The following is a 14,812-nucleotide window of genomic DNA, read 5'->3' on the forward strand; positions in this document are numbered from 1 at the left end:
CCTACTGCTCTTCATACCATGGAAGACACTCTGATAAGGATGAAGCTAAGTGCTAAAGACAAATATAACCAAATGATTAGTATATGTTTGCATTAAGAAAAAAATAACTGAAAAGTAACAACAAGAAAAATTTCTAATAAAGAAAGCAAAATGCCCCTAAACCCTTGGCCTGTAGTGAACTCACCAACCAGAAGCACTAGACGGTATGGTTCTCCTGGCTTTCTGTTGTAAGGAACCACTTCCTGATAGCTGGGGATGTTCCTGGCCCTTAGAACCTCACTCTTTCTCCATCTTGCTTGGGAATCATGGATCTTGTGGTCCTTCCGGCTTAGCCGAAAACTTCTCCTCAAGCCAGCTGGAAGAAAGAGTAGAATTTGTATTCAATCCAATTCAAGTGTATTTTTATAGCACTTTTGCAACTGGTGTTGGCACAAGGAAGCAGCTTTAAAAAAAATGCAAAAAAAGTCCTAAAAATAAAATAGAAAATAAAAGTTATGAGAATAAAGAATGAGTTTCACAGAGATGTAGAACATTTATGGACATTGATACACTAAAAGAAACTGAAATTGAAAAAATGGGCCTCATTCAGCAATGTTTTCTCTCGAGAAAGGTCCTAAGAGAAAGTTTACGTCAGATTCATGACGTGTTCTTGTTCTCACCTTTATGCTCTTGAGTGTGTGTAGGTTCTGTTCTTACCTAAGATCAAATCCCAAATAAGAAAACACTGCTGAACGTCAGAATCTTCGTGAAAACTGTGTGTTTTAAGAAGAAATTTCTTCTTAGGAACGGTTGGTGAATGAGGCCCAATGTTCTTAACTTTAAGTAATGATTACGTTAATCTAATGAAATTTTATTCCTAATTTTGGACCATATCTATTGGTCCACTATAACATGGTGAAATGTTAACGTGTCATTCTACAGAAACGTCCATTTTTGTGTCCCTAGCGATTACAGATGTATTACACTTGGAAAACATGTGAGGGTTACAATTTATTTATATTTCAAAATAAAACAATAAGTTATTTTAACAGTTACACCTTCTTAAGCCATTCATTTAGCTATATTGGTTTTTAAATCAATTATCTAGAATTCCAGGCACCACAGAAGTGCTTGTCCCCACAGTCATGTGTAAAGGGTGAGGCCATATTTTGAAGAAAAAAACACGTTTTTCTGCAATTTTAACTACAATAATCTATACATGACTATGGAATATATGAATTAAATGACATACTAATCACACTGATGACATCACTTGACTTCCTGTTACCTATTTTCTGAGGATCTTTGAAGAAAAGCACATGGTAACTCCACTGTGTCTTTCAGTTATCAGAGATTTTCTCATTTAGCTCATGATTTCATATGAAGCTTTTAGCTGAAGTCACTGGTGTGACCGACTTTATTCTTAGGTTATTGTGAAAAAATAGAATATAAATGGATTAAATTACATATTTTAGTGGATATTCCATGATTGACGACGTGGTTTGATGCTCTGTAGCAGCCATTTTGTCACTGGTGTTACTGTCTCTGGTGTTACCTTCCTTATGTGTAACGCCAATGAGGATCGGTAACACCAGTGACACCTATGGAGAGACAGAAAAGTGGACGTTTCTATAGAGCGACCCTCACGCAGTATAAAGGCCCCTTGGTGGAAAAATGGAGTTACGAGGTTTTAATATGATGACAGTGCGCTTGTGTCGTGTACTAAAGATGTCAGGCCAAAATCGACTGGCACAAGCTATATTTATCTTGTTCCTAGCAGAAATTTCACGGCTCTGCACCGCACAGAAGCCGAATAAGGAAGCTACCAACCCATAAAACATCTAACGTATAGACAGTGATTGCCGTTTAATGGTGACAGATCCTAGTTCTTAACCACCAGACGCATGCAAGGACACTTGATATGTTGCTTCTGGCTTTTCACACCATGATTAATGAGTACAAAATGCTTGTGTATGCTCAAAGGAGTCAAGAGTTTTGGAATGGAAAAAGAAGTCACATCGTTCCAATACTTTCCACAACATAACAAAACCACAAGCGCGCTGCTTAAGGCGGGCTAAAGCGCTGCATCTGAGACTTTCTGATCGCTCCAAACTCATAAAGTTGATGCAAATGTCCAGCTCAGCGGTATAAACAGAACATATAGACATCAGACGCTCTAAAACCAACATATGAACCAAGGAGCGTATTGCATTCCTAACAGCGTCTTCTGTTTGACGGGTGGTTTTTTTGTGGAGAGGATAATGAATCAGGCTATATACTTATTTTTTTTTAACCGTGGTCTCAAAAATAATTGACATGACTTATAGTACACTTCCCACCAGGAGCATAAATATTAAATGCTCACTGCAGCATGCATACATTGTGCAATAAATGTGCAGTTACGTGGTTATACTAACAATCATAAATGCTTCACAGAGAGCACAAAGCTATTACTAAATATCAGCTTTTGGAACACTGAATTCTGGCCTGAACATAACGCTGATGAAAACACACGTCGAGCGTGTCTCATACTCTCGCAGCTGCCGTTTGCTGTAGTAGCCCCAGTACAAATACATGTCTGATTGGCCACACTGATATGAATCTGACCAAATCTCTTAAACTTTTCCAGATATTTCTGTCACAAGGAGAGTAATAACCAGCCTCAAGGCCAGACTGCTTCTGTGTAAATAAATCAGACGTTAGGAGGGCCTGACAGGAAAATAATTAAACCAGTTCCCAAAAAATGAATTTTATTTGTGCAGGCCGATAGCCTCCCTCTGAGCATGAGTCTCCAGGTAATAATTCTCTTTTTTTTTATTTTAGGGGGCAACTTGTGGTTGCGAGACAATCCTGGATTTATCTGAGTGGATTTTATATGGGTGAATTGATAGCTTGACGCTAACTTTTTTTAAGGCTAAGCATACAGGAGCTTTGTAAAAAGCATTAGAAAAGTCTAAATCTGCTCTGACATCTGCTGTGGTAGGAATGCGGGGCATGTTGCCCTTTCAAAGCAGGTCTACGCTCAAACTAGTTATATGCTGCATGGAATCAGTCAGACAGGCCATAAAGCACTTTGAGATCTACTCATAACAATCAGTGAAAAAGTCATTGTGACAAGAAGGCTGGAGAAAAAAGTTGTTCCACTACTGTGTTCCACTACGTCCCTCGATTCGTAGTATAAGAACTTAAAACAACGACGTCCGTATAAGGACATCTTCACAAAGCCAATTAGAAAAATCCGATAAATGTATAACCCAGGGGGGTCTTAAGAAGATCCATTTTGTCCTTTCAGCAAAAATGAAACACATTTTATGTCCATTTTACCATTTTGGCTGTAAATATGTCTCCGTATATGCCAATGTGTTAGTATAGGCTAACAAATGTAATGTATACGAAAATGCTTACTTTGCTCTGCTTTAAACTTTCTCGCATCTCCAGCAGGAAATCTTCCCAAATATAGAAGTTCTCTCAACATTTGACTTTTTATGAGGCTGAAGTTGCTTCTCGCTCGCCAGCTTCTTGTTCTAATCTTCCCGTTCCACCTTAAATGATGCCTGAGGCGAAAGAATGTAACTGCTGCACCATTTAAGGTGGAGCGGGAAAATTCGAACAAGAAGCTGGCGAACGAGAAGCTTCACGACTTTTTAGCTGTTTTTTTTTTTTAGGTTTTTTAAACAGTTTATCGTTGCAGATTAAACATATCAAGAAAACCAGCTGGAGTGCTTATAAATACAAATAAGTCCATTCGTCTCCAAATTATCCATGTTCGTCTTTTCATTAGCTGCTACCTAGGCCAGATTCTTGTCTGCGTTGCTATGGAGACCAGCAGTCTACGCACCAACCTTCAGGGTTAAAGGATGAATTAGCAGTTCTACATTAACTCCAGAGTTTAAGACCATCCATTGTTAAAACTGTGTTGAAACGATCAGCAGAGCTTTATTTTACTGCAAAGGAGGATCATTTTATTCTTACCTAAAAAGTAAAAGAGCTGCATGTTGCTGACCCCTGGTATAGCCAGACATGCAAGCCTAAAAAACAGTTTTCTGCAGTTCTCTTTGAACCCTATTATAAACATGCGTTCAGGCCTTATTTTGGGCAAATTTAGCATGCTGGTTAAGTGGCACAGTGAATGTTAGCTCCAAAGTCAACTAGCCAGCACAATGTCCATCTACAGTTCATTCATTTTACAGAGAAAAGTGAGCACCCAAAGTGTCTGGCCAAAACAGTTTGCTTTACTTTCTATTTTTACAATCACTATCAAGCATTTTTCAATTTCAAGATCACTTTTTCAAAACTCTTCATACTCCTCTCAGCAGAAACATGCAGCTCGACACAACAGTTCATTTTAGGCTCAAATGCTCTACATTTACCAAACTAACGTAAAACATCTCAAAGTAAACTCACTACATCAAAACATCAACATTCTAACAACAAGAACCCTCTGAACACAATACCAGAACACGATCACCTAAGACTGTTGGCACTAAGGTAAATCTACTATTTTATGTAAATCTACTAAGTACCAAAGAATTATTTGCTCTATAGTTTGTTTCATAGTGTAAATTGTTTACTATTCTTTGGTGGACCATGTAAAATTTCTCCCCAAAAGCTCAGAAAAGCTTCACAAAACAGACTGTAAAAGAATACTTTACAAAATCTAGCAAAGCAATACAAAAAAGTGCAGTAAATGCTTGATCTATCTGGTCTGCATCATTTAGCCACATGTTCTCATCTACATCACACCTAATGTCCTCTCTAGCACAGTGCTGGGCCTGTTGTGAACAAGTGAAACTTCAGATGTGACCCCTTTTTATAGGTGGTCAACACCTGGGTAGGACTAGATGAGAGAAAATTAGTTGTGATCGGCCCATTCAATAAGCAGTTTGTTTCTAGAACCTCAAACAAGAAAAACCTGTTCATGGTTTTGACATGAAGAGTTTTGAAATAGAAAAACTGCATAAAATAATCATTCTTTAGTTGTAGCTGCACAAACTAGTTGCTGATCACATGATTATGATTCTAACAACATGGACCTGCAGAGTTTGGTTTCGTTCTAAGCTTTCTCCGCCGATCTACAGTGCTTTAAAGATCAGATACTGAACGTCATTATCTCTGGTTTCCAGAAAACTACAATAAAAAGTTGTGTCGTTGGAGAGGAGATATAATGGCCTATAATCTTGTGAAGTTACTCTTATTTTTCGCAGAGTTAACGGTGATCTAAATGGGCTAGTGTCTCGGCAAGGCCGCCTAAGGTGCGCCTAAGTCAGATACAAAGTTGTGAGATTCTGGGGTCTGTATCTTCAGTTCTCCGAAGGCTAGCAATATGATCCAGGGCTCAATGGAAAGGGCCCATCACACTCTACTGATCTGTGGAGTTTGGATTTTTGAAGTCAAAATTTTTTAAGTCACTTGTTGCAAAGCATTGCCTTCTCCTGTGGTTTTATTCATGACGTCATGAGTGATTAGTCAACATGAACTGTTATCACATTACGGTCAGCTTTCAAAAGTTGTGCCAACCCTATTCTTTAGCCAGATTAGTGTTCTAAAGATTCATCCTAACTACTAATTAGGAAAACCCAACAGGTCAATGCTAGTCAGCACATTAGTAAAACAAATATAATACAGACAATATCTCTCAAAATGTATTTGTACAACATTTTTGAAACAACAAGAGACATTTTCCAATATCAACCTCAGCGTCCAGTCAGCTATGTTATAATTAGCCATTACTGTGGCGCTACAGCTTTGTCATTCTATAAATGTCATAAGGGGTCAATTTCCAGGATTAAGCTTAATCTTAAACTAATGGTAAAACCCCATTTATGTTACAATTTCGTTCATTACTTTAGTTAGTGTGCTGTGAATGAGCTCTACAACACATTTCTACCCCATTTAATGAAGTTTGAGCATTTGGATAGATCAAGGCCTCGTAGCCTCACTACAGCTGCTGAATGGTGATTGTGACATGATGATGAAAGCTTGGTCAGGACCTACTATCTAGAGATTAGAAGTCCTGAGTACACCCTGTTCCAGAGACCAGGACAGCTCTGGTCACATGTCCACTTTCCAAGAACAGTGCAACCAGAACACGGCAAGGCTTAGGCCTGCTTCACGCATGGGCTGCACCAAAGCTGAGCACTCACCACAAGGATGCGGTAAGAATGATCCATGCTGTGGGTACAGACTTATGGCTTACTGTAAAGACGCTTGTAGGAGTCCATGGGTGAAACTGTCTTGTTCTCTGTCATTATGTGCTAAAAGAACTTTCGTGTTTTGGATACGGTTTCTTACAAAATGGATACATGGGCTTGGATGTGACAAAGTTTGTGTACATGGAACAAGGAGATGGTGGAAGAAATGAAGACTTGAGGCACAAGAAATACATTTAACATAAAATTACACAGATATTGGGGTGGCCAGTCCGTTGTTCTGAGATCACCAACAGCTTCTTTGACATGAGTAAACACCTGTGGATATTTTGGCCCAATCCTATTTCTTCTTTTTACCCCTACCCCTTGTTTTTGAGTGTCACCCTAACCCCTTGGAACTGAGTTACAAGGGGTAGTGGTTGAAATCTTGCCCTATGAAATGGGACAACTCTCAAATTAAAAAAACATTGCTTCATTAACAGCTACTGGTGGTGCTCTGTAGGCGACCCAGCCCATCTTTAGTGACAGCAGAGAAGGGAAAAGTTCAGCAACCTCACTGCTGGGCTTTAGTTACATTTAGGGCATCATATGCTTTTAAAGAGGGGCTATAAGACAATTATTTATTATCACCCACCACTAATTCTTTGGTGATACGAAGCTGAAGTCAGCTATTCACCAGCTTATTGTTAGAATTTTCCCGTTCCACCTTAAATGGTGCAGCAGTTACATTCTGGCACTTCAGGCGTCAGAACTGCTGGACTATTTAAGGTGGAACAGGAAAGTTAGCTAGCTAGCTGCCGAGACATTAGCATGCTCTTAGCAAATTTTTATGCTTTTTATGAAGAAAACGACCATAATACACTGAAACGACATTAAACTAAGATAATATAATGGTTATCGTTAAAAAACATCTGAAAAAAATACTTACATTTGTGGGATTCTTTGGTCGCTCACACAGCCATCTTGCCGGTTTTTCTTTTTTCTCATAACACCCTGTTTGGAGTTGTGCCTCTGAAAAACCTCCGTTTGGAGGGTCATGTAGCCCTAACACTTCACCCTACCCCTCTATCTCAACAAGAATCAGAACACCCTACCCGTAGACGTGAGCGCGCAAAACAGAGGGCTAAGGGCTAATTGGTAGGGGCAAGGGGTGAAACGGGATTGGGGCTTTCAGGTCTGAAGCAAAAGTGTGCCTTGATTTTCTCTCTCTCTCTCCCTCAAAGATGAAAGCTGTAAGTACTGTCAGTTTTGGTGGTCTACCAGGTCTTGCATGGTTGTTAGGAACCCCATTTTCTCTCGTTTAATCATTTTTTGAACTCCAGTTTTGGAAACCCTTCTTCTTTCCTTTGACTTTCTCCTTCCACATCCAAGCGGATTATCTCATATCTAATCTCCTCAGAAAAATATCTCTGGAAAAATGATTAGCTTGTGCTTCATGGACCTCTTTACTGGAAATTAAATAAACGGAGGGTGGTCTCTGACTTTTGCACAGTACTTAAGGTGCACTTTGTAGGTTTGCAAACACAACTACTGACTGTATTTATTGCTTTATTGCTACACAACTTTTCAGCCACCCTCTCACGTGTCCATCACTAAACGGGAACACCACAGGACCACTGACCAGATGCTACTTGGGCGGTTAATCATTTCCATCATAGCACTGACAGCAACATGCAACACAATGGCAGACACTGCTGTTTTTTTTCACTGTGTACTGCAAATAAAGATGGATCTCGGTCTCGCAGAGGTTGAAAACAGAGCACAAGAACAAAACAAGTGCATCTCAGAGGGAGAAAGAAGCAGACAAAGAAAGAAAGGGCTTCATCCTGGGATGACTGAAAATAGTTGAGCCTCTCTTTTCCATAGCATGAAAGCTTTATAGAAGAAATCTTCATCGTAAGCCTCAGTGGACCAAGAGTGCAGACCTGATAGACTTCATGACGGAGGGAGAGAGATCTCTTTCCTGCTACCCTCTTGTCCCCACCATGGCAGGAAGCCACTCATGTGAGATCCATTAAATCAGCAGCAGCAGTGATTTAGCTGAGAGGTCCGGGACCAGTGGAGACAGACACCACATCCCAGCCCGTGGAATCTAGTCTGGCTTGCTAAGAAGAATGCAATGATATCAAATGCCTTAATTCACGGTCTGCGTACTGCACTTAACTTCATTACGTAGGTCATCTACATCATCCGTCACCAGCTACAGATAGAACGTATGAGATATCATACGTGATCGACTGCATGAGCTGGTATGGTAAAACCATTATCTAGTCAATGAAGCCCTTTGGTTGCCTTATAACCAGAGTCTGCTAATGCACACATGCTGTGGCTACCTGACACTGAAAGCATCCAAAGGATCTGGAGAAATAGGAAAGCAATCTGGAGTTTCAACCATGCATTAGCGTCTTGGCTCCCGCTCGCCTGTGGGACTGCATACTGATTAAATAATCTGGTTTGTAAATACAGCTTATTTTTTAATGTGCCCCTGTTTTCCATGTCTGGATCTTATTGGGATTTTTGCTGATACCTTTTCCAGGTTTCCCTCACTTTTAAACATCTCACCCATCCCCTACTCCGTGACCCCTCTCCTATCCCACAATGCTCTGGGTCGTGGCTCGTTGTGTGAGGGCGTACGAACAGCATCTCTGCGCTTCAGAGGAGGCTTTGCTGGATAGATTTACTGAAGAATGTCGACAATTGCGCAAAAACGCGTCCAGCACTACCAAAAGCTCAGGTCCATGTTGAAGCATCCAATTTTCCATCACATAGTTGCTAAACCATTGCTGCGATAAATCTCAAGCTTTTTGGCCTACAGCAGAATGAGCCCTTCATAGCTCGACCTGGTCATAATGCCTTAAGCATGTTTTCTTGAAGGGTCGCAGCAGGATTGATGCAAGCTTTGGCCATTGTGTCTGTCCCTGAGATTAGCTGTGGACAAGCTGACGTTTGAAGCAGGGGACGCTCTCCCGCTTGCCATGGAAAAGAAAATGAGACGTGTTTCTGGTATACTCATATAGTAGCCTGGGTGCTTGCATGTTCACTCAGCCTGTTCCTGCTCACTGATGGGTTTTATCACCCATGGGCCGGTACTAGACACCCAGTCTGGGGCTATTAATGCAGTATGAATTAACATGAATGCACAAACCAGATCGGCGTAAATCTAAAACTAATGGCCCCAGCCTTGAATAAACATTATTTGAACAGTAATGTAGGAGCAGATCCAAAAGTACAAATGTATCATGAGATGGATATGTTTGATGAGAGAGATTATCAAACATTTATTAATTTCAAGTTTGCAGGCAAAGGATTCTATCTGCAAATATAATAAAACTATTATTATTGCACATGTATTAGTATTAGTCTTAGTGTGTGCCAAAGCCCAATCTCATTTCACCTCTTGCCCCTACCACTTTTCTCGTTCACGCCTAGCGGTAGGGTGTCCCATATTTTTGTTGAGATAGAGGGGTAGGGTGGAGTGTTAGGGCTACCAGGCCCAGAACTGCTGCACCATTTAAGGTGGAACGGGAGAATTCGAACAAGAAGCTGGCGAATAGCCGACTTCAGCTTCATATCACTGAAAAATTAGGGGTGGGCGATAAAAAAATATTTGTTGCATCCCCCTCTTTGAAGGCATATGATTCCCTAAATATAACTAAAGCCCAGCAGTGAGGTTGCTGAACTTTACCCTCCTCTGCTGTCACTGTAGACTGGCAGGGTCACCTACAGAGCAGCGCTAGTAGCTGTTAATGAAGTAATGCTCTTTTTTATTTGAGTGTCCCATTTCATAGAAAAGATTTCAACCACTATCCCTTATAACTCAGGTTCAAGAAGCAAGGTGACACTTGAAAACAAGGGCTGGGGGTAAAAATAAGAAATGAGATTGGGCCTAAGTCTATATGTGAGAATATTAGGGCTGTCAAAGTTATTAACACCACTTTTAACACGGTTAACACATTTTTCTACCTCAATTCAGCAAACCATCTGTAACAGTGCAGGAATCAGCTGCAGCATGAGGAATGTTGCTATGATATAATCCATAATTGTAGCCTACAGAGAGATTGTAGAGAGTCTACAATCGTGGACTTTACATGAAAATTATGTTACTGAATTCTCATGAGGCTTATTTTGTTCACTCATATAGCTATAACAACATACACTGCTTTCCTTTAGGTTGAGCAAATAATACAGATCTGATTAGTCACAATTAATTACATAAAATAATGCAACTAACAGCATTAATTTAATCACTTGACAGCTCTACTGAAAACACAATAAAAATAACTGGTCACAAAGAAAAGCCTATATTAACAGATGAGATTTGAATAGAATAGATCTGTTACTGCAATTTAGTACAAAATAGTTCAACAAGTCTCAAATAACTAAAGATGTATATGCAGATTAATGTACAAATATATAAGTGGATATTTTCACAAATCCTCACCTATGTGTATTCCGCTTATGGCCCCATAGTCTGCATCTGCTTCTGATGTGACAGAAGGACAGAGAAAGAAAAGAAAGAGTGCTTTTTAATTAAATAATGATAAATATGAGTGAGGTAACCCTTAATTACACAGTTGAAAGAGAAAGGGGGAAAATTTCTATGTTACTGTTTTTTCACGATATAAACTTTTAAGCCTGAAATAGTGAAAAATTACAGGTGAGCAAATGATCCATGGTACAAAGAAAGGACAAAAGATTACCTTCCTCATTGTCTGTTCAGTGTGAGTGAGAGGGCAAGGGGGGGTGTAGAGTGAGGCAGAAAGCAAGAGAGAGAGAGAGAGAGAGAGAGAGAGAGAGAGAATCCTTTATCAAAAGCTTTACACATGTAAGGCAAGTGAAAACGGTGAAAAGTGTGAGTTTTTAATTTCCAGTCAAAAAGGAATTAATTTTCAGGAGATATTTCTGAGGAGATTAGATAGAAGCTAATCCACTTGCATAAGGAAGGAGAAAGTCAGAGAAAAATAAGTGAAAAAAATAGGAGTTTCCAAAACTGGAGTTCAAAAAATGATTAAAAGCTACTGAGAAAATAGGACTCCTAACAACTGTGCAAGACCCCATATACCACCAAAACTGCCCCCATCAGATAAACAGCACTTAAAGCTTGCATCTTTGAGAGAGAGGAGAAAATCAAGCTGCTTCAGATCTGAAAACATCCACAGGTGTTTCTGTCCATCCTTCCACTGTGAGAAGACGACTCAGCGCTATGGGTCTGAAAGGATGTGTAGCTGTCAAGAAGAACCTCACTGAGAAAAGGAGACAGACACATCAAACAAAGAAGCTACTGGAGTCCTCAGAACAATGAACTGGTTGACCCCAGAGTCCAGACCTCAACATCACTGAATGTGTTTGGGAATTACTGAAACAAAAAGTGCTAAACCAGCTTCTAAGACTGAACTTTGGAAGTTCGGAAAACTTCTTTGAAAAACTGAAAGCGAGCCTCCTGAAAAGAATGGAAGCTGTTATAAATGCAACAGGTGGGCACACAAAATACTAAATAATTTTATATTTAGTTGTTGAGGCCTTTGTGTAATTTTTGTTTAAACAAAAAAATGTTTTCTACTGGTTTTCTAACGCTGAAAAAGCTTACTTATGAATGTTTAATGGATGTTTTGACTGGAAATTAAATAAATAAATAGGGTACACAGTACTGTACATGATAAACACAGCAATGTCTTCTAAATTTTCTCCCATCTGTTTTTACACCACTTGAAAGTGCCACTTGCCCCCCAAATTGTGTGAACATTTCAAAAATGGATCAAGAAAAGGGTCCAAGATGAGGTTAACCTTTACAACTCCTTGAGACCACCGGTGGTTCCAAAACGCACTTCGTCATATTCTTCATAACTGTCATATTTCATAAGCTACATTCAAAAGGTGGGTGTCTTATGAGAGCTGTAACTGTCTTCTTTCCAGTAAAATAGATGGGTGATGTAATTTTAAACCCCTATAATAAAAGAAGCTGAACTCACATTGTACTGAAAGTCGACCCATTTTTCCACAAATCTGGGCTGTAAACTATAAACAGATGGCGTCTCTTCAGTGATCTGCTCTGTAAAAATTATTTTCATAAAATAATACAAAGAGCGTCTAAGATTTTTGGCTTTCAGCAGTAAATTGTAAGCATATAGCAATATGTGTGATCATAAAACACATGTTCTGTTAATTTGAGGGGAACTTTTACAAAAAAATAAATAAATAAATCAAATAAAAATTAACATTTATTTCATGCAGTTACTGAATAATTTGGTCACGTAAATTCAGAAGGAAAAACCAAAATATACCTTGGTGAATAAGAGGTTAATAAAATCGTATTACATTAATTTACATTAAAGTTAAGAACAAAACTTTCCTTCTCTTATGAAGTTACCATTTCAGAGATATAAACACAATATACACTTACACAATATACATAAAACATTTACTGAGTTCATATGGCTTTGAACTCGGTCATCAGTACTATCTGTCATAAAAAAATGGAAAACATGACATGCCACGCACCTCATCAATCAGGCTGGCTGTATAATCTGTGATGGCATTTTTAATGGCTATATTTGGAACATCACAGACACAGAACGTAAGAGTGGCTGGACTGGCTTAACATAGCCAGACACCTCTGGGCATCGCTGCTCTTTAATTTTGCTGCCCTCTTGGATGTAAACATTGTAATGATAGCAGGGTTGGTGAGGGATGTGCCGTAAAAACGGAAAGAGTAGAGAAAGCCAAATTATTTTGGAAGAGAAAGAACATGCTTTTATGTCGCAAAAAGGGGAACCTTGGGTATAGTAGAAGGCAAAAGCTCACACCATGTTTGCGTGGCCTCAGTTAAGGACACAGTCACAGAGAGAGAGCAGGCCATCGACATTCAAACCCACCATACTGGCGCAAAGCAAAAACAGTGGCTTTTGGAAATTACCAGCTTTCTAGGAGCCAGCTCTATTCATCTTTGACATGTTTTCACCTGGAGTTTTCTAAAGCATACCGCGGTTCGTGCTGTTTAGGGGGCGGTTAAAGTGGTAAAGCAGAGGTTCAGCTTTAACAGGTGGCATTTCTGTGACCTTGTGTTTTGTCCCAGATTTCAGTCTCTGTGTGTGTGATTGTTTTCGTTTCGTACAAATGTCCTGTCTTTGTGGGATAAGAAGAGAAAAACTTCCCTCGTTAGGATCAGCAAAATTTTACAAAAGTGTTCCATTTTTAGATGTGAAGCACCTCATGGACCTCACTTGTAACTAACTAACTAACTAAGTAATTAAGTAGGTAACTCACTCACTCACTCACTCACGTTTAGCAGGCAGTGGAGTCTCCACAAGGGGCACTATTAGCACTCAACCAGTTTTTGGTGCTTCCCACCAATAACATCACGTGTGCTTGTTTAACGAACAAAATCAATTGTTTTTGGCTACTCTTGGTCATTTGGGATCAGAAATTAAATACAAATTTCACTGTTGTTTCTTTAAATATTCAAATATATAAGAATTTTAAATACATTATTTTTCTAGGTGCAAAGAAAATAAGTAGGATACATTAGTGAGGTAAGTGCTGCAAATGAAGCTCATGGGTTTCATAAAGTTCTCAAACAGGGGTGGGGGAGGGTCGGTAAGGGGTAGTTAGAAAAAGAATGACATCATAAAATCCCCCATTCTAGTCTTTTTATGTTTGCATTAATAGCTAAAAGAGAGTGGTCAGTGAAAGCGTGCAGGTGCACCAAGCGTAGTACAAAACTCTGTAAACCAAGTGGCTGGCTATATAACTTAGTCAGCATTTCGTGAAGCAGTTAAACTAGCAGCTTACTTCACCTTATAAATACTGCATTAGTACTGGCTTACTGTGCTACAACATATCCACATTTGGAGCATCTGCTGGTCAGAAAAATGTTCCATCTGCAGTAGACGCGTTTCTGCCTTTTAGCTTTATTCAGCTTATAAAGTAAACATATCACTTTGTTCAGACTGACAGATTTAGAAGAGCTGTCGGATGTTTGCATATAACCCCAAACATTTTAAAACTAAACTAATGCCAAAACAGATTGTTGCTATTGTTGCTTTGTTTATTTATGCCATGTTCTACCACGTGCTTCGTAGCCATCATCTACATGATAGAAACGTGGTGCGTGCCACAGCAGATAGCTTTTAACATTTTAACAATTTCTATATTTGAATGTGCATTTTTTCACTAAATTCAACAGATATTTTAACTGAAATATTAAAATTTCGACAGGGTTTGAAAACAAATCGGTGTGTGTTTGTGTCCTCTGCGGTCACCAGGGTGAGAAGGTCCTGACTTACAGGGCAGCTGTCACTCTCTCTCTTCAGCCAGCACAGATGGGCTTTTATAAGACTGACTGTCACTTTGAACAGATGTGAGATGACTTTTCAAGATGAGATGAGAATATTCCAGATAAGACCACATCCACCCATCTGCTTTCTTCTCTTTAACTGTATTGGTCGTTTTATGGCAAACTACAATAACATTCACTTAATCCACTGAAATAGAGTTGTCCGTTTTGAAAGCACAAGCTGATTCTAGTGCCTGAACTGTACTGTTCAGAAAGAAGTCTGGGATCAGTTTTCAGCATTATATATGAAACCAATTTGATTGACATGAATAGAATTATTTTAAATGATGCTTATACTGTAACACCTTACAGGGTTCAAATACACTGAAGGCAGCCAAAATTAAGAAATATC

At 39.3% G+C, this 14,812-nt stretch overlaps 1 protein-coding gene across 1 annotated transcript in view; it reads right to left on the reverse strand.

Moving 5' to 3' along the window:
* Nucleotides 1-14,812, reverse strand: part of LOC118797095 (MAGUK p55 subfamily member 7) — a 72,256-nt gene that overhangs the window by 23,833 nt on the left and 33,611 nt on the right. Inside the window, exons 12-14 of the mRNA XM_036556321.1 lie at nucleotides 10,829-10,840; nucleotides 10,570-10,608; nucleotides 185-355 (exon numbers count right to left, since the gene is read on the reverse strand). Coding sequence (XP_036412214.1) covers nucleotides 185-355; nucleotides 10,570-10,608; nucleotides 10,829-10,840 — 222 coding nt within the window. The remainder of the gene's footprint in view (nucleotides 1-184; nucleotides 356-10,569; nucleotides 10,609-10,828; nucleotides 10,841-14,812) is intronic.

Source organism: Colossoma macropomum, unplaced genomic scaffold (assembly GCF_904425465.1).
Source record: "Colossoma macropomum unplaced genomic scaffold, Colossoma_macropomum, whole genome shotgun sequence".
NCBI classification, from domain to species: Eukaryota; Metazoa; Chordata; class Actinopteri; order Characiformes; family Serrasalmidae; genus Colossoma; species Colossoma macropomum.